Source organism: Wyeomyia smithii, chromosome 1, assembly GCF_029784165.1.
Source record: "Wyeomyia smithii strain HCP4-BCI-WySm-NY-G18 chromosome 1, ASM2978416v1, whole genome shotgun sequence".
In the NCBI taxonomy this organism is placed as follows: domain Eukaryota; kingdom Metazoa; phylum Arthropoda; class Insecta; order Diptera; family Culicidae; genus Wyeomyia; species Wyeomyia smithii.
Genome location: NC_073694.1, coordinates 75113527 through 75133788, shown reverse-complemented (window position 1 = coordinate 75133788; position 20262 = coordinate 75113527). Strand labels below are relative to the sequence as shown.

Here is a 20262-nt window from a genome sequence, read left to right as displayed (position 1 = left end):
AGAAAGATTTCTCTCGTCGCTTGAAATAAAAGCACGTGCACAGGAAGTCTGAGTTTAAGGAACATTTATGTATTTATTGTGTGTTGTCTTCAGTATTTTATAACCAAAGTATAGGCAGTGTCATTTTAATTCATTTCAATATAATTTTCATCAATTACCACATACCAAATGTAACCAATTTTAAGTAGCATTCAATAATTAGCAAAGCACTATCTGTGAGTATCGTTTTCTATTATTTTAAGTATTATTTTAATCTTATTTCACGGTAAACATAGGCAAATTAAAAGCCGACACGTTTCTGCTTTTTGATCGCTATTGTTTTAGATGTAAACACCCAACGACGACGCTGCTATTGTAGACCGGCGTCGCATAGATCTAGCTTCTATCACTTCTCACTCCATATCACATTGATCGTGAGTACAGTAGATGCTCGGTACGTTAACACACCCCAGCCCGTAACTCCGGTACCCTTCCTTCAGGAGTTCCGGATTTACCACGAACCTCCAGCACTGCAAGATTGGCTACGCCACGGCGAAATATGCCATTCATTGTACGAACATCTGCCTGCCGAACTCTGCCATCCGATCCTACGATTACTTTTTCGACTATTCCTCTAACCCAACTTTTTCGATTCTGTCCATCCACAACGAAAACCAAATCTCCCTTCTTCAACGACTTACGTTCAGCAAACCACTTGGTGCGCTTGTTGATTGTCGGTAAATACTCTGTACCAACGCCGCCACATTTGGTCCGCCAAATATTGCGAACGTTTGTATAGATCGCGCAATGCTTCACCGTAGTCTGTTGACTTATCCACATGACCATCGACTGGCTTGAACAAACCTCGAAGGAAATGGTTCGGTGTTATCGCTTCGAAGTCCGCTGAATCTTGGGGAACATAGGTTAGCGGTCGAGTGTTCACCATGTCTTCCGCTTCGGCCAAAGTAGTCAGCAATACTTCATCCGTCAGTCGGCTTCCGTCATCCAGTACTTTCATCGCTTCTTTAACCGAACAAACCATCCTCTCCCAAATACCTCCCATGTGTGGAGTACCAGGAGGATTAAAATTCCATTTGAGTTGGCTACTAACTACTGAATCGGCACATTCCAAATTAATCCTTTTCACCCACGAAATCAGCTCCTTACTGGATCCTTTGAAATTTGTCCCGTTATCGGAGAAGATTTCGTCTGGAGCCCCGCGTTTACAAATGAATCGTCGAATGGCCATCAAGCAAGCTTGCGTCGACAATGCATGCAGATGCACCACCTCTAGATGCACTGCGCGGATAGCCAAGCATGTGAACAGTGCTATCCACCGCTTTTCTCTTTTGCGACCCACGATAACCTCCACTGGCCCTAGATAGTCGATACCAACAGCACTGAATGGCCGAAGTGGTTGACTAATTCGCTGAACCGGAAGGGGTCCCATCATCGGAATTTCTGCATAATAACGGTTCACCTTGCACCAGATGCAGTCAGATGCGACTTTCCGGATCTCAGTTGGCAGATTTGGAACCGTTTCCCGGTTCGCATGGCCAAACTTTTCGTGGTAATGTTGTATTAATCGCTTAGTTACTGCATGCTCTTTCGGTAGAATAATGGGAAACTTCGTGTTGAAAGATATTGTCTTCGAATTTGCCATCCTGCCGTCCATCCTAAGCACACCGTTCTCGTCAACGATCGGAGTAAGTTTATACAATAAGCTCCGTTTTCCGATCTGCATTGGTTTCCGCTTCTTTTCCGATAAGTCGTTTCCCAAAAGCGCTACTACCTCATCTGGAAACGCCTCTAGTTGTGCCTGCCTCCATAAAATCAATTCGGCCTTCAGAAACTCGTCTTGCTGTAATGGTTGTAGCGTTCCTTTATGGTTCGACTTTAACAACTTCTTCAGCTTCTCAGTTGCCTGCAGCGTATGTATTGGAAGTCCCTTCACTTTGCGACGGAGATTGTCAATGAACCTAATGACACACGCACCGATTCGCAATAGTTTACGCAAACACCACGTCACTTCACGTCGATTACGGACTCAGAAAGTTCCTTTATTTCGTGGTGTAACAGGCATGCTTTCATTTCGATTTCCGTATTAGATTGCGGCAGTTTCTCTGTTGGCCAGTTTTCTGCCGATTGATACAGGAAACTTGGACCATTAAACCACTCTGCATCGGATCTCAAAGGTGGTCCTTTGCCCCATTTTGTCAGCGTATCTGCGATATTGAGCCGAGACGGAATTCAGCGCCAGTCAGTTAATGAGGTTGTCTCCAAAATCTCCCCAATTCTGAAGGCGACGAATTGTTGATATTTTCGCTGATCTGACCGCAGCCAACTCATAACGGTTTGAGAATCCGTCCAGAAAAAGCGACGATTGATGGGAATCGAATGAGTAGCTTCGACAGTTTGTAGCATTCTTGCCCCAAGGACGGCTCCTCTCAGCTCCAACCGGGGAATGCACTGCAGCTTAAGAGGAGCTACTTTAGATCTGGACATTACCAACAACCATTTAACTTGATCGCCAATTGTTGCACGAAAATACGCTACGCAACCATAAGCGTTTATGCTGGCATCGGTGGATATGTGTAGCTCAAGATTGTCGATTTCCAAAGAGAGCGTTTTGTTGAAGTATCGTCGCGAAATACGAATCTGCTCCACAAGCGGCAACAGCTCTAACCACTTCTTCCATTTAACCAAACTCTCGTCGTCAATATTCTGGTCTCATTCGCAGCCAGTACGCCACAAATCCTGTATCAGCAACTTTCCATGCACAGTAAAACATGAAAGAAGTCCCAGTGGATCAAAAATAACCATGACACAACTCAGGACGATGCGCTTGGTCGGGATCCTGCGGCCCTGCAAATAATCTTGCATATCTTTACGGTGCTCGGTCGAAAAGGATAAAACGTCTTGATTTGTATTCCAAATGATACCAAGCACCCGCTCATTTCCCGTTTCTTTGTCCTGGTTAAAATGTATTGTTTGGACGGCTCCCTTCAAGACTGCTGAGAACTACTCCTGAGTTAGAAACCCACTTTCGCATTTCAAATTCCCCTTTGGAATGGATGAGTTTTACCTGCTCTGCGCGCTGAACCGCTTCTTCGATGGTATCCACACTGTCGAAGTAGTCATCGACGTAATGTTTCTCAACGATTGCTGCAGCGGCTCTCGGATATTGCACTGCAAATTCCATCGCGTTTTTGTTCTTGACGAACTGGGCCGAACAAGGAGAACTCTTTGATCCGAAAATTGCTACGTCCATCACGTAGATACTAGGTTCGTCCTTGGTGCTTCGGCGAAACAAAAACCGTTGCACCCTTCTGTCCGCCAAACGAATCAGCATCTGATGGTACATTTCGCGGATATCACCTCCAATAGCGATTGGTCGTTCCCGGAACTGACAGAACACCGCCAGAATGGACACAAGAACATCAGGACCCGTGAGGAGTAGAGAGTTTAGAGATATACCTCTTACGCTAGCTGCTGCATCACACACAATGCGAACTTTTCCGGGCTTTTTGGGATTGACCACGACGTAGAGTGGAAGATGCCATGCTTTGCCTGGTTTGATTTCAGCCAGTTCTTCAGCGGTCGCAAGGTGCGCGTAGCCCTTTTGCTGGTACTGCTCAATCTGATTGCATACGTTCTCGAACAGAGCGGGATCCTTCAGAAGACGTTGCTCTAAACATTTCATCCTCTTGAGAGCCATCGGATAACTGTCTGGAAGCTCAGCATCTTCGTCGTCCCATATCAACCCCGTTTCAAACCGAACCCCAACCCTTCTAGTGGTCCTTTCCATAATTTCGCGAGCTCTACGATTCTCGTCCGATTCTGGTAGCTTCACGGCCACGGTCTTGATTGCTGACTGCGTCGTGATACCCTAGATACGCCCCTGCATTCGATGGTTGCAACTGATTTGGACCGTAAACCGTCCAGCCCAGCCTGGAACATACCGCTATGGGTTCCTCGAGCTCACCAATCCTTGTTTCAATCGGCGCTAAAAGATGCAGGTTATTCAGGCCGATTAACAAACCTGGACGTTGATTTTTGTACGATGCTATTGGAAGTCCCCGAAGATTTTTCATACGGCTGATTACCTCGGAAGCATCGAACGATTGCTTTGGAAGCAACAGCTCTTCGACTGTTCTGACTGCGCTGAGTTGATGTTTCTCCGTACTTCCTCGTCTGGATATCAGCAAGCTCATACGCCGTGATTCTTTCTCAACGCGCATGATGTCGGCCGTCCATTTAATAGTCAGCTTTTCCTTCGTACCTTGAGCACCGAGTTGCTCGGCTAAAACATTTTCGATGAGGGTTACAGACGCACCTTCATCCAGGAACGTCAAGGTGTCAACTGACCCTTCATCGCAATATAACGTCACAGGGAGCATACGGAAAAGAATGGTTGTGGTACTCCGGAAGTGTGCGTTGATTGCCACGGACTCGGTGATGGAATGAAGAAGAGGATTATGTCGCTCTCTGCAATTGTCAATGTTGCAACGAATTTTGAACTTGCACGGAGCGTTACCGTGATCGTTCAAGCAAATAAAACAGAGTTTTCCCTTTTCGACCAGCTTCAGACGGTCCGACTGAGACATCGCTTTGAAATCTTGGCAAAATCTGAGACGGTTATTAGTCCTTTTGCACGCTCTGCATGGTTTGGGATGATTCCCACTGGGTCCTGCGTTTGACTTTTCCTCTGCGCTATGATTATAAACGTGTGCTTCCTTTTCCTTCTGTTTGCTTTTGCCCGTATACTCATGAGTCATCGGTTTCGTTTCCGATCTGAACTCCATCTTCACGTTGGCTTCGCAAGCTTCTGCGACGATTTTCGATACAAATTCGGTGAAAGTACGAAGATTCACTTTCTTCTTTCGGTTTTTAAATTGGACCCATTCACGTTTGTCGTGAGCCGGGAGTTTATCGACTAAGTCCTGGATAAGAATAGGATTGATCAGATGTTGCTTCATATTCACTGCCTCTAGATGGTCGCACAGCTGCTCTACAGCATTGCCAAACGGGACATACGTTCCCAATTTGTCTGCCCTCGGGGCTTCTAAGCGCCGTACCTTGTCAAGGTTGCATTGCAGTAGCTGTTCCGGGCGCCCATACAGCTGGCGAAGTTTGTTGACGACTTTTGGCACTGATTTTGGGAACAGCAACTGTCCCCGAACGCTTTCCAAAGCTGACCCCTTTAAGCTATCTTGAAGCCTAACAAGATTTTCCACATCCGTGAAACCACAAGCCTCATTTGAAGCTTGGTAACACCCAAAAAAAGCGGCCATTCTTCCGGTTTTCCGGAAAATACGGGAAGTTTTTTACTTATTTCATTCCGAGCTGCCAGTTGTGCTTTAGAAGGAGTACGCCCCTGTCCATGCTGTGTCTTCGGCTTTTCTGACTTGAACTGCTTCTTGAGCTTATTCTTCTTTCTCCTATCAGTTTTTTTTTTCTTCATTATCTTCCTCCAAAGAGGAATCGCTAACAGAGCTCTCTGATTCATCTTCGCTCTCGACGTAGCTCTCTGTTTCATTATCCGTCTCTTCTGATTCATCTCTATCTTCATCTTCCTCTGTATCTTCTTCTTCATCCTCAAAATCTTCTTTTTCATTTTTAGATTTCTTCTGGCTGAGTATTTCTGGATTTTTCGGCGGAGTATCTACTTTCGGCACATCTTTCGAGATTCCTTGTACAGGTGTATTTGCTTGTGTAACAGCTTTCAGATTTGAAATGTCGTGTTCAACTTTATCCATTTGGTCCTGGTACAGCCCTCGCAATTTCCTCAATCGATCCAAATGTTCCTGCTTTTCGCACAACGCTTTCTGCAGTAATTGTTTTTCCTGCTGCAATTCAATGGCACGAAAGTCTTTCTCCATCTGCATGCGCTGCTCCTGAAGGCTTCTTTCTATTTCAATCCGTTTTTCCCTCAGAATTCACTCATTTTTCATCTCCAATTCCATCCTTTTGTGTTCCCTGTCTAACGCTTTTAATTCCAGTTCCAAAGATGAACCTGATTTTCCGTTGGGTTTTCTGCTCGACTTATCTGAAGGATTCTTCTTCTTTTTGGCTCCTGTCCGGGTAGCTTCTGCTTCCAGCTTCTTCTGGTTCTGACAAACTTCATCAGGACAATACCAATTTTCCTCATTCTCTACTGCTTCAGTGACGTCTACGCAACGGAAATGAAACCAAAGATTGCAGTTGTCACAACCCACCATGCCTTCATCCTCCTGGGATACCAATCCACAGAATCTGCAGGGGGTACTTGTAAGATCCACTAATCCTTTCATCGTTTTGAGGTTAGATCCCTATCTCTTATCAAATTTTTGAGAATGTTCGGGAAATTTTTAAAGAAATTACACCACCGGCTTTGAAGCAGCTTTAATGCAGCTCAAACTGCAAGTTTTAATATTCAAATTAGTTCAAATCACTTCATTAAGCGTATTTACTTACAATTTGATAGTTTTTTTCTTCACCTCTTGACACGATTGCAATGAGGATTTTTCAATAATTAATTGTCAATGTTCCGACACGAGTTATTCTAGTCACGACGTTCGTCTACTCTTCTAGTCACTAGTTTGAGGAACTTTTATGTATTTATTGTGTGTTGTCTTCAGTATTTTATGACCTAAGTATAAGCAGTGTAATTTTAATTCATTTCAATATAATTTTCATCAATTACCACATACCAAATGTAACCAATTTTAAGTAGCATACAATAATTAGCGAAGCACTATCTGTGAGTATCGTTTTCTATTATTTTAAGTATTATTTTAATCTTATTTGACGGTAAATATAGGCAAATTAAAAAATATTCTATCCGACACGTTTCTGCTTTTTGATCGCTATTGTTTTAGATGTAAACACCCAACGACGACGCTGCTATTGTAGACCGGCGTCGCATAGATCTAGCTCCTATCACTTCTCACTCCATATCACTTTGATCGTGAGTACAGTAGATGCTCGGTAGGTTAACAGGCGTTTTTTTTTCTGGTCCACGTCGCCCCATAGTACTCCGTACCTCATCCTGTCCAACTATTCGACAAATAATGAACAATAAAGAAACCTCTTTTCTCAGCTTCATCGAGCCCCACGGAAAATCCCATAAGGAACTGTCAAAAGTTCATTACAAAAGCAATGTAGCCTTTTTCGAGTGGGAATGAGACAAATGCAGGAGTGGCATTATGCAGCTCGATTCGAACGATTTTCGCTATTTTCGAGCACCTATTGCCAGTTTTGCTTCAAGCTCCAAAGGAGGAGCTGTCATTTGTCGAGCAACATGTCAAAAGGATCTTTCTGCTTTGATCGTTTTTTGATCGATCGGTTTCTTTCAACCACCACGGCTTAATAAACACGTTTCATGATATGCCCACAGACTAACAGACGTAACACTGAAACCTAGCTCCATCGCCACAAAAAACGTTCATTTCAAATTTTCAATCGAATAACAGTCGTCGCGCGAAAACGACATCTGGGGCGCTGTCATGCAATCTCATACATATTTTGTAGTTCCCCATTTGACACATGCAGTAACGCTGGCACTGATGTCGAAATACATGACGCAGCGCGAACATGACAGCAGATGGTGCTAGTGTTACTAACATAATGTACTGAATTCATCCAAACGATGATTTTATTGAAAATTTGTTCGACGTGTTATGTCTGCTAGTCTATGATATGCCCTTTACACCATTTGATAGCGGAGAATCTAATCTAGCTTTTTAAATAAAAAACCACGTTGGGAATAGTTACTTTAGCTGAACCATTAAACAAATGAAAAATCAATCAAGAAAATCGATGAAAGTAGATAGATCCTTTTGACATGTTGCTCTACATTTGTCCTTCGGCTCATCCAACCCGCAAAGTCGAAAATTACGTAAGTCTAAACATAACGCCCACCAACGATCATTTAGTTTTGTTCGAATTACTCGACTCGAAACGAAATAGGCAATGTCACCTCAGTGCTGCGCAGGTACACCGCCTTCATAAACTACTCAAACAGTGATTTTATTCACAGTATGATACCATTCGATTAGTTCATTTGGTACCAACTTTTGGAAGATTTTTTCCTGAGTGTTACGTACACACTTAATTTCTTTTACCGAACTTAGCAAACTTTTTACTGAGTTTTTAACAGCTGAGCCATCTGTAATCTGTTCGGAAATTCATTTGCTTGACGAGCGTTCGGTATTTTTTCATTGTTGCTGAAACGTCGAATAAGATAGCTCAGAAAAATTTACAAAGCGTTCATCAAAAGTTGCTGCATGAGCCGGCATTTACAAAGCTGATGATTCGTCACAAATTTACAAGCGTTCCGCAAAATGCAACTTAAGCTTTTTCCCGGTTATAATAATATAGATAAATATGAATGTAACTATTCCTATAGCTGCTATTGCAACCGATGATTAATTTTATACAGGTATTTCGGATTGTTTAGGCTATTATACTGACGGTCTTTGCACATTCGACTTAAAACTAGATACGTTTTATATCATGGCGAAAATAGACTTTTTATTAAAGGCTTCGAGTAAATTAATCTACTGTGGTGGTAAATTTGAAAGCACGATACCGTTTTTTGTTTTTTTTTTGTCGTAGAACACTTCAAATAACACAGCAAATCTCAAAATGGCGAACTTCTGATGTACGATTCTGTTTTGACAGATGCAGAAAAATTACCGAACAGTATATCAGAAAAAAACAAAAGTTCAGTAGAACAATTGCAGGTTTTTTAGCAACATCTGGATGAGTGCTGAACTCGTCAAGTGAATTTTATTGAACAGTATTTCGGCAAATTAACCGACATCAGTAAATTTTAAGGAAATAACAGAATGATCATGAAAATTTCACGGTTACTGAACGCGATCGTAGAAGAAAAATTACCGAACATTTAAGACGGAAATAAGTGGGTATCTGGGATCCGGTTGCTTGGATGTACTATATTGGACGTTTTCAACTCGAAGATCTCCAGTCGTATAGAATCTCCGTTGACTGGTTCCTATTTTGACAGTTTCAATTGGCCCTGAATCCACTCCGCCAGGCTAGTAAAACATGCAGTGACTGTACTCTTCACTCTCTTTGGTACTGACGTTTACACATGAATGCCAATAAACGAAACGAAACCACGGTATTTTTCATTTATTTGTCATTCATTGTTACTCGGTATACGGATGTCAATTGCTCATTTTTGAGCGACTCTACGGGCAGCTCTAAAAAATTGGTATCGAAATGTTAGAGGACCGCTACAATAAGTGCATTCTTTAGATGGAGATTTGACGAAAAAAAGTAACGGCTGTCATTTCTTTCAAACCGAAAATCTCGATAATTATTCTTTCACCGAATCAAAACCGAGAGCGCAAAATAGTGTTTTGGGTGTTCAAAATCATTCAATTATGAAGCTAAGGCCAACCACCGTAAGCATTGCTTCACTGATGAGTATAATAATTTCAAATACAGGATATGTGAAGAAAAAAATACAGGATGATTGGTACCTCTTGAGAGTATTTCAAGGGCTGGTAGAAGGTCACATTTCTACGCAAACGTTAATCTACTCGGAGTTATACAACTTCAAGTTTACCAAGATATTACCACGTACGACGTACCATTTAGAATATTCTGTTTTGTGTGTGTAATTTTTTTACTAGATTTTTTTACTAGTTTTTACATGTCGAAATGAATGTAACAAATAACATTCTGGAAACAAAAATACTAAAAAGTAGTACTGTTTTAAACGTATTTTGCGGGGCATATGCGCTATTGTCAAATGTGGACCTCTATCAGTCCCTGAAATACTCCCAACAAGGAACCAATATACCTGTATTTAATCAATTTATGTTTTCAGATAATCGCATTATCATTTTGATAACTGCAACATTTTCTAACGAAAAATGGATCAAAGAAAACGATAAATATTTTTCACATAAACGCTTACGTTTACTTAAAATCTCTGTTGTTTACAAAAAAATAATTATAAATGATAAACTGTTTTTAGCAAAAATAAATTTCATTTATTATCTCGTTTACATTTACATTTTTTTTTCATTTTTTACTCCAGATAACATATGAAGCTCAAGTTTAAAATGTTTTGATTTTAGCTCTAAAGGCTCAGATACACACACGGCGCAATAACGCCTCCTCCACACAAAATAGAAAGCGTGATCTATTTTGTATGGAAAGGGCGTCATTACGCCGTGTGTGTGTTTGGGCCTTAAGTGGAATCAACTTCTATATAATGTGTATTATTTACAGTGTAACTCCTTTTCCTGCATTGATTCTTTAGATTTCTACAACTGGTACGAATGCTGTTATCGATCACAATCATGGGTTTTGGAAATAAAAAAAAATTAACTAATTATTGGGGTAAGTTATGAATAAATCTTTGTTTTATGTTACCGAATTTTTTCAACTCGCCTGAGAAAGTTTCCTGTAAAAATATATTGTGTAAAACCCTTTCACCATGTGTTATGTACAGATTTAACATTATATCATTTAAACCATTAAACCATGTTGACATGTTTCAATGATGTTATTGTCTAGTCTGTAATGCTTCTCACAAAAATCATGTAAACGTTTGCACGCTTCAGAAATCATGTTTTCTGGTACGGTCAATACAATACGCATAAAATTGGGGTATTCGAAGCATTGGCCGGGTAAGCAAAATACACTTTGTTCGGCTACCAGCGCCTGGACGAATTCGAGATCCGTGTCGTACTCCGGAAAATGTTCGATTTCAATACCGATCATCATATACATTGCTCCACCTGGCATTATAGGACGAAGTCCTCGAATCTGCTTGATCGATTTATAAGCCAACTCAGCATGTCGCTAACGAAAAAGAAGTACGATAAAAATATTGAAAACTTCTACATTGGTGCTTATTACGGGAGTCACTTCACGGTGAAATATATTTCACTCTCACGCTTACTTCACTTTTTGAGACCTATTACAGATTGCACCTCAAATGTGGTGCCAAAAATTACCTCCGTGAAATGAGATTACCAGTGAAGTGAAATTGAGAAAAGGACAAGTGAAATGTGAGAGTTTCCCAGTTCAAAAATTTCTAAGTCCCGGAAAGTCGATTGAGCTGAAATTTTGTATGAGGACTTTTTTCGACAAGAGAAAACTTTTAGGTCCTACCGCTAAACGAAATTCGAAGGTTAATTTTTCCCTTACGTTCCATTGACCGCAGCTCAAAACTTTGTAAGTCCTAGCGAGTCGATTTTTTTCAAGAGAAAAAAGATTCGCCTTGTTACTGGAAAATAAAATCCATATAGGGATCATTCATATAATACATAAAGCGCTCAGGAGGGGGGGGGGGGTATTCAGCGAAGCGTTACTTTGCGTGTGTCAAACATGTAAAATTGCGTTACGTGGGGGTGAGTGGGTATTGAAAATTGCCAAATTCCGCGTTATGTAATATTTGAATGGTTCCATATATTATCACTAGATCACAAATCAATCGATTTTCAAACTTCCCTTTCTTCGTGAAATCATTTCACCGTTCAAAATGGTCGTGAAATAATTCCACGCGAAACGTCGGTTTTTTCGTTTTCACTTCACTCATATGACACTCATAATAACCCAGATTTCACGGCAGATGTCACTTTGCGACGTTTTTCTCACTTACGTGAGTCCCGTAATAGGACTTTATTCACTTCACTCTGATTTCACCGTGAGGTGACTCCCGTAATAAGCACCATTGTATGGTTCATAAATTTTGACATTATAACTTACACATAAAGTTGAAACCAAATCATCATAGAAGGCAGATGGCGTGTTGTTTAAAATATCTGGAAGAGCACCTTGAATTAAAGTATTGGCACCTAAAATACGCGCTGAAAGATTCGCCAAGCCCTTGCGCACATCACGGAAGAGATTATCTCTGTCGTGTATTACAATCCATCCCATGCGCCAACCCGGAACTAAAAAACGTTTTGTCAGCCCACCGCACGACAGCACGGGTACTTTCTCAGATAACGAGCTGACCGAGTGGAACTCGTGGCCCGGGAATACGAAGTGTTCATAGATTTCGTCCGCAATGATTGGCAAGTAATGTTTCTCAGCAATATTCAAGATCGCCTTCAAATGACTCTTACTAAATACGCTTCCACACGGGTTACTCGGATTTGTTACAATCAAAGCGGCCGTATTTCCATCAATCAACGATTCAAGTTGTAGAAGATCAACTTCCCAATTCTTATCGGGCTTCAGGTCGTAATAACGACATTCCACGCCAAACCCTTCAGCAAGTGTACGGTATATAGAAAATCCGGGTTTAGGGATTAGTATATTCTGACCAGGTCCCGCTAAAACCGATAAGCAGAGATCCAAGGCACAACTGCAGCCACTACACAGAATGACATCATTTGCTGTGACCGTACCTTGATAGGCAACGTAATCAGCAACGGCTTGACGGGCTTCCAGAAAGCCTGTACTTGGGCCGTATCCGTTACTTGAACCGTCCTCGATAACTCTTCGTACAGCATCAACTATTTCCGGGGCAGGTTTGAGGTTACCGAAAGTTGTAGGGTCGCCTGAAAGTGGATGGAAAGAAGAAACAGATTGAGCACTACTGAAAATGATTTCTAACAGAGGTTTTTTTAAATCGGTTAACAACCACTTTTTTTTATTTTCCATGTTGCTAGATGGTGTAATATTGATATTACAATTGAAAATCATTTATCATTGAGATATTAGCATTTTGAAACAACATAGTTAAGACTCATTTCCATAACTCGATCTGATGTATAATTTCATAACACTGTACGCAAACAGTTGGTAGTTACTAACTGGAATACAAGGTAATATGTTGTCCCTCGCTAAAAACAACTTGTCACCTTTAATGTACATAAAGTTTCACTATTCATAACGTATACCAGCAAATCTGACAGGAAAAAAACAACATTCTTCGTTGTTTTGATATTAAAAACATGAAAAATATAATTGTTGAATAAAACTAAAGAATTGAGATTACATATCCATAAATTGAACGCAATTATCTGAAGTACAAAAACGTAAGTTTGATTTCTGATAAATAATGCTCTGCCGTTTAAGAGGTATTTACAAACCGGTTGATTGCTCATATCAAAGTATATTGCAAAAAAATATCATACATTAAATTCGAGCAAAAATTGAGAAATTCTCAATGGTTTAAAAAATCCGAGTTTACTTATCTTTGATTGGTCTGCGACTTTTTGTTCGTTCGTTCAACCAATCCTAAAACAGTATACATAGTTGTATTCAGTGAAAATACCGAAAATACCTTCCACGTGTTAATATTTGTCGTTAGATTGTGGTTATGACGACGGGGTTTAATGTTTGTTTTTCGCACAGGGCGAATATTATTATAGCGACAGGTGAGAAATTTCTAAGCCATCAACAAAACACGTTGGGTCGAAAGGATGTGGTTTAATAGTAAATAAAGCCATACAAAATTATGCATATCATGAGTAAATATATTTCGCACGTCTTTCGAAAAAGTTTTTCTGCGTTCTTGCTTTTACTACTCATTTGCTGCCGGTGTCGCGTTTTTGTTGTTGACACGCGTGCTTCAAGTTTTCATCAATCTTTTCGGTTCACCCCGTTCACGCGCTTTAGCAGCATTGTCCGCTGTAATCGGCGCTGAGCGTTTGATGGTCTAACATGTTCTCTTACCTCATCTAGTAATACAAAAACTACTCGGAAAATGCATAACATAATCTTAAATCTATAACCGGCTCTAAGGATACTGCTAATAAATTAAAGTTTTTACGAAGAACTTTAAAGTTCAAAATGTTTCATGGATATAAAAAAGTTAGTTGTTAGAAAAATCCTTTTTTCTTAATTTTTAAATGTCAAGAAGAGTTTTGGGCAAGCAAATTGTTTGTCTAAAAAACTTAAGTTAAAGAAATCGGAGATGATTTTTTTTAAATCACTTTTTGTTTTGAAATCATTTTTCTATTGTGTAAATCCACTTTCTCTCAAATTTCCCGTGAGAAATGTTTCACACAAATTCCCCGTGAGAAATGTTGGACTTGAAACAGTTCAATACAATACTTTTAAATGAAAGTTTGAGCCATTTCCTATGAAGTAATCTCTTTGAATCTTTTCTATATCGGCTTCAGTCGTTTGAAGAGATAGATGAATTTTTGAACAATGAAGTATGCAAAGTTACTTAGTTTCGTAAGGCCCACACACCCAAAAAGTTTTATTGAATTCTCAGAGGGAGCTGCTAGACTCTTAGTTGAGTTGGCATGAAATCCGTTATTTATTACCTAAAGGATAAAAATTTCAGGATGGACCACGCACTTCTGTATAAAATTTACTAACATTGCCTTTCTCGTAAAAAAATTCAAGGGAAACTATATAATATATGTAAAATAGGTCAACAGTTTTTGGATTTGCAATCCGGAAAAATGACAATCAAGAAAAAACCAATGGCAGTCGGAGAGAAAACATTCATATGAAATGGAAAACTATCGCTAGGATAGATTTAAAAAAATCATAACTCGTAAACCTTATATCGTATGAGAAATCGGAAATTTCTAGAAAGACTACACGCAAAAAGATAAAACATTTCAAGAGTCTTACTCGTTTGCTGAATTGTTCGTCTTCCACAACAGATCATTTAAATTTTTCAAAAACTCACTATAACAAACAATTAAGTCAAAATTCTTAAATTCAAAACTGTATCAAAGTGAAAAATTATAACCCCGCATGGAAGAAACGAGACGGTGACAAAACCAGTCCTGACATAGAAACAAATCCAGCATATTTACCGATATCAAAAAATGTGAAACCGGTCGGAGACGACACATCTGCATACTGGAATATCGTTAGTGTGCACACGTTGTCGGTTACTCCTAACGATATCTTTTTTCTTGGAATAATACTTACCGATTGAGAGGGCAATCAATTGCTTGTCCGGATTCGGTACTATCTTGAGTCCCTCGACAATAGCACGGATCGGATTATGAGTGAGTCGGGCGAAGTCAGTTATTGGCACGTTCCATTTGGTTCTACTACTTTTGCCTAGAGCATGAGATTTCAAATGAATGGCTGCTAAGTCGTCCAAATCTTTCATAGTCACCAACGCGGTTTTAAATATAGCTTCTTCACCGACCGTAAAAAATAGAGAGTACACAATTCTTTTCTTCGTCGCAATTTAAACTCTACTGAATTATGAAGATTCTAGAAACTTCAAATGTTTATTGTTGGGAATACGGTCACTTTATTGAAACACTGTACCGAGTATTATTCCTGCGAATAGTTTACCACAACGTTCTGCACTTCTCGACTAGTTGAGAAGATTTTGACCATTTTATTTGTCCTTATTGAGCACTCTATTGGATGGCTTAAACTATCGTGTTCTGCGATTTTCCTGTCTGTCCTAATCACCTGTGGTTTCTCGAAGCGAGAGAGGCATTCCCCCTAGGGTATGCGTTAAAATCAACTTGTTTCTGTAATGGGTTCCAGTTTTGAACTAATCCGTCGATTCAGTATTCGAATTGCTTTTATAAAGGTGTTCCAGCAAGTGGAATTTCTGCTTTGCGTTTTCCGCTGTAGTGTTATTATTCGTATTTGCATTCGAGAGCTTCGCATGACGACAGAGCTTTGCGGGGGCAGGTACGAGAAAAACAAAAGCTTTTGCGCACCTCTGAACTGCCAGATCAACTTTGTGTTGAATATTTTACGTAATGTGTGGTAGTTCCGAGTTTTCACAACTCAGGACTCGACATCCGTTGCTAGCATGCCAACACAAGTAAAACCTGAACATATGCATTAGTACCTTATTATTATTCTTGCAATATGGATACCTGCTTGTAGTCATACCTTTCCCATGGCAAAATACGATCAGTACTACTAAGTGACTTTGGAAACTTTGCGATTGTATGTGGTTTGTTTGATATTTATGGTAAATAGGGTAATAAAGCAATAACAAGATGTATTGGACTCATTTGAACTAAAAATTTAACGTTTGACGTGCCTAATGGTACTTGGTGTACCACATTTAGCAGTGTATCACTCTTGTTCAGATCCAATATCTATTACAGAATAGTATCGACAATCTTAGAAGTTAAGTAAATGAAATACATTCATCGTTTTAAATTTTGTGTGTAAATCAACAAGTTTTCCTTGAAGCAATCCAAAATTAAGTCTAAGATATAAACAACGCATATTTTGATTGCACTGTACCTACTTGTACGCCTTCAATGCGCCCTTCAAATATGTTTTTGTTTCTCATTCCATGTACCAAGCACGTACATGGGATAAACTTTAGATTTGCGAAAATTTTTAAAATTTATAAAATTAATTGTAGAGGAAAAATGGCATTATGGATTTATGTAGATGTACATAAAGTATCTATGTATGCACAGACAACAGAAGTGCACCCTCATGTTTCTATCATGAAAAATATACAAGACTAGAGGGTTGCTTCTGCCACCACCTTGAACTCTAGTCTTGAATGTATAATATCGAATGAAAAACCAGTGACAGACCATTCCTAGGCAACGGCACAGTAACAATTTATATAATCCAAAATTCCTAGTGGTGGGAACCATTCCGCTAATTCGCTAATTAGCGCGCTAATTTTCAGTTCAGCTGAAAGTCCACAAATTTGTCAGGTTGACTAAGAACCTTTTGGTCTTCGACGTGGTCAAATAAGGTACTCTATTGCCACACAACGAGACTGCGCAGCCGCTAACACATTTTTCTCTTTCGGTGGATAATGGTCATATCGTAGTGTCGCAATTTTAAACTGCATCGACTACAACGTGATGAAACTTTTCACTAAGTGGCCAAAATGTGGGTTAGACCAAAAGATTCTGTAACGAGTGTGAAATGCGAACCTTTCACATATCCCCAAATGCTTCTGTGCTTCTTTTTCACAGGCGCGATTCCATGTTTAGGTGAGTCTCTTGTCCCGCCTGTTCCTGGTTTAGTACGCCGGCTACATCACTACCTAGCATCCATTTGAATTGAAAATTCTTTTTCATTTGGACTTACTAAGATGAGAGCACAGACTAACACACATAACACGTCGAACAAATTTCAAAAAAAACATCGTTTGGATGATTCCAGCACTTTACCTTAGTAACACTAGCACCATCTGCTGTCGTGTTCGCGCTGCGTCATGTATTTCGACATTAGCGCCAGCGTTACTGCATGTGTCAAATGGGGAACTACAAAATGTGTATGAGATTGCATGACAGCGCCCCAGACGACGTTTTCGCGCGATGATTGTTATTCGATTGAAAATTTGAATTGAACGTTTTTTGTGGCGATGGAGCTAAGTTTCAGGGTTACGTCTGTTAGTCTGTGATGAGAGGTTGATGACTTTTTTTAATCATACAGAAGGCTTCCTCCGGCTTTTCGTTCCACTCAATAATTTTTGCTTTGGTCTATGAGAGGCCAGCTAGGGCAACTGTAATTCCACTAAAAGCCTTTAGAGTTTTCTGCAACTCGTACACTAGATGTTGCCAATTTTGTAGCCTGATAGACAGGTGAAAAGCCGAAACAAATAACTCTCCCTCTGTCACTCGTTTTAACAGAGCAAGTTGACCTACGAGTGCTAAAAATTGGTAGTGTTCGTGGTTACGACTAACCGCGGTTGGAACTCCAGAACTGGCATAGCGGGTGTGAGATTATGGTACGGTATTTGTAGAATCACAGCTATAAGAAAAGAAGATAGGAAAATGTTTAGAGGAAAGAGGATTGGCATTTATTTTATTTTTTTAAAGACTTTAAATCTATTTTATTATTTATTCACAATTTACCTTTGGCGTTACGCTATCGTTTTCGATGCGTTAGGGCCCATCGGTGGCATGCAGGAGCTGGGAGTACATTGACCGTTCTACGGTCAACTCACAGTCTTACAGCAATCTATGTTTCCATCACCATCTCGCAGTTCTACACGGTTCCAGATTCCAGAACAGACCTGTATGGCACGTGTTATCTCCACTCGGCCACTTGGACGTTAATCCGACTTACTAACGTGTTTTCTCTGGTGATGTTAAGGTCCAAGTTGAACGGCGATCGCTGTCTTACCTCGCCTGCCAGTCGATTCTTCTAAGGGCCGTAATCGCACGCTCGTAAGTCCGTAGATCCTAGTTGGCCGCAGTCGCATTTCACCTAACATCAAGAACCTTAATCTGCTATGTTATGGCTCTATAAAGAGACATAGAAATGAGGAGGTAACACGGTATACGTTGATTTTGCAAAAGCATTCGATACCAATCATCGAACAAATGGAGCATATTGGCTTTCAAAAATTGAGTTTGTGTTGGATTCTCTCTTGCTTATCCGATCGTATCTCAAATGTTGTGGTCAACTCAGCTCGATCCCGTTCTTTCTGTATCACGTTTGGTGTGCTCCAAGGTAGTGTTCTTGAACCGCTGTTATTTAACATCTACGTGAATGATCTGTACCTGCTCACATCCAAGTTCATTGAGTGGCAGGTCCCGTCGGGATGCGGTATATTTTCCAAATCTGTATCAGATTTCCAGTTCGCTTCCCCTGCTGCACACATTGTCTGCCTTAATAAACTTAAATGTTAACGAGTAAAAGCCGTTGTTAAAAATAGAAATTTGTTCGAAAAAATTTAGCCCTACGGAGCACCTTCCGTTGTTGTGTCGCACTTGCAAGCACGACTCAGGCTGATTTTGGTCTCGAACACACAGGTCTATAAGAATTATCAGCGTCAGCTGACTATTCTGTGTGTGATGAGACATTCCTTTCAGTCGTATAAATAACGCTTGCACAGCAGATGTGTAGTTAGGGATGAGCAATAGAATAAGTCGGCAGTGGAATGTGATACGCATATAGATTCTGGAACAGTACCACAGTCCCCGTAGTTTAATTGGTCGTTAAAAAGTCGTTCGCCGACTACCTGAAAGTGTGTCGTGGAGTTGTGTCAACAGATGATCACAACGCCCTTCAGGAAGAAAGCAACATGCTGGTGTGACGATAAAGGCGGCATGTCAACAGCAGAAAATGCAAAGTTACCAACCCAGTGCATCACAAGTACAGTATGGAAGATGAAATCACTGAAACCACTGAACGGACTGAAACCAGCGGCTTTACTTCCTCATGCAATGGAAGGCGTGATCTCAGAATCGGCTAGGATTAAATCTTACCCAGTTGAATTTGTTGTGAGTGGATCACGCCACCCCACGTTTACGTACAAAACGAGTGAAGCCAGCATTAGTTGGATCATTGAATCCAATTTACATCAAAATTGACAGCTGTTTCATTGAAGCTCGAAAAAAGTAATGATCATACTGTACATGCGATGTCATGTGTCGTACTTCAGCGGCAGTGTGCTCTTGTGTTGGTTTTCAGGTGATATATTTATTGCGCAAAACATTGAGTGCTTGATGGAATTAAAAATAATGCGGTACATTATTATAAAATGTAAACAACATTTATTCTTGTAGATCGCGAACGGAGCGCCACTGTCTTTCGTGATAGCTTTAGGAAACAAGGCCGATGTCACCGGGTTGAATGCAACTCCACGTTTTTAGTATCTGAAGATTAATTTAATTTTTTGAACTTAGAATCGAACCTTTTGTCTTAAACCAGTTGAAACAACAAAGGATGCGACTGGGTTGAACATTTAGCCAAATTTTTCTTATTGAGATAAACAATAAACACAAAGCAAAAAACTTCCAGTACTTTACGTTAGTAACACTAGCACCATCTGCTGCCATGTTCACGCTGCGTCATGTATTTGGACATCAGCGCCAACGTTACTGCATGTGTCAAATGGGGAACCACAAAATATGTTTGAGACTGCATGACAGCGCCCCAGACGGCGTTATCGCGTGATGACTGTTATTCGATTGGAAATTTGAAATGATCGTTTTTTTGTGGCGATGGAGCTAGGTTCCAGTGTTACGTCTGTTAGTCTGTGGTAGTAGTATGGTGAAATAAAAATTACAATACTGCTGATACTGATTTTCAATTAAATTTGTTTTCACTTCTATCACAGACTAACAGACATAACACGTCGAACAAATATTCAATAAAATCATCGTTTGGATGATTCCAGTACTTTACGTTAGTAACACTAGCACCATCTGCTGTCGTGATCGCGCTGCGTCATGTATTTCGACATCAGCGCCAGCGTTACTGCATGTGTCAAATGGTGAACTACAATATATGTATTAGATTGCATAACAGCGCCCCAGACGACGTTTTCGCGCGATGACTGTTATTCGATTGAAAATTTGAAATGAACGTTTTTTGTGGCGATGGAGCTAGGTTCCAGTGTTACGTCTGTTAGTCTGTGTTTCTATGTTGTTA

General features: G+C 40.2%; 2 protein-coding genes across 3 annotated transcripts; both read right to left on the bottom strand.

Annotated features, from left to right (window-relative positions):
- Positions 1-682: 682 nt before the first annotated feature.
- Positions 683-5273, bottom strand: LOC129716837 (uncharacterized). Its single transcript, XM_055666676.1, has 5 exons — positions 3942-5273; positions 3065-3868; positions 2325-2703; positions 2009-2204; positions 683-1958 (listed from the first exon to the last, which is right to left on the bottom strand). The coding sequence occupies exons 1-5, from the start codon at positions 5271-5273 to the stop codon at positions 683-685; spliced, it is 3987 nt and encodes a 1328-aa protein (XP_055522651.1).
- A 4690-nt stretch (positions 5274-9963) lies between these two features.
- On the bottom strand, positions 9964-15456 carry LOC129717967 (tyrosine aminotransferase). 2 transcript variants are annotated; one of them, XM_055668290.1, is made up of 4 exons: positions 15205-15456; positions 14854-15147; positions 11713-12512; positions 9964-10803 (listed from the first exon to the last, which is right to left on the bottom strand). In XM_055668290.1, exons 2-4 carry the CDS (start codon positions 15038-15040, stop codon positions 10468-10470), a joined length of 1323 nt encoding a protein of 440 aa, XP_055524265.1. In that variant the 5' UTR covers positions 15041-15147; positions 15205-15456; the 3' UTR covers positions 9964-10467. The 2 variants fall into 2 exon arrangements, with proteins under 2 accessions (XP_055524265.1, XP_055524264.1); XM_055668289.1 differs by having other exon boundaries at positions 14854-15456.
- Positions 15457-20262: the final 4806 nt, after the last annotated feature.

Coding starts and splice junctions, on each gene's coding strand:
- LOC129717967 (XM_055668289.1), bottom strand. CDS start 15,040: ATGAAAGATTTGGACGACTTAGCAGCCATTCATTTGAAATCTCATGCT. Junction 12,513..14,853: donor ATTGATTGCCCTCTCAATCG/GTAAGTATTATT, acceptor ATCCACTTTCAG/GCGACCCTACAACTTTCGGT. Junction 10,804..11,712: donor ATTTGGTTTCAACTTTATGT/GTAAGTTATAAT, acceptor CTTTTTCGTTAG/CGACATGCTGAGTTGGCTTA.
- LOC129716837 (XM_055666676.1), bottom strand. CDS start 5,273: ATGGCCGCTTTTTTTGGGTGTTACCAAGCTTCAAATGAGGCTTGTGGT. Junction 2,205..2,324: donor GGATTCTCAAACCGTTATGA/GTTGGCTGCGGT, acceptor TCAATATCGCAG/ATACGCTGACAAAATGGGGC. Junction 1,959..2,008: donor GAGTCCGTAATCGACGTGAA/GTGACGTGGTGT, acceptor GTGTGTCATTAG/GTTCATTGACAATCTCCGTC.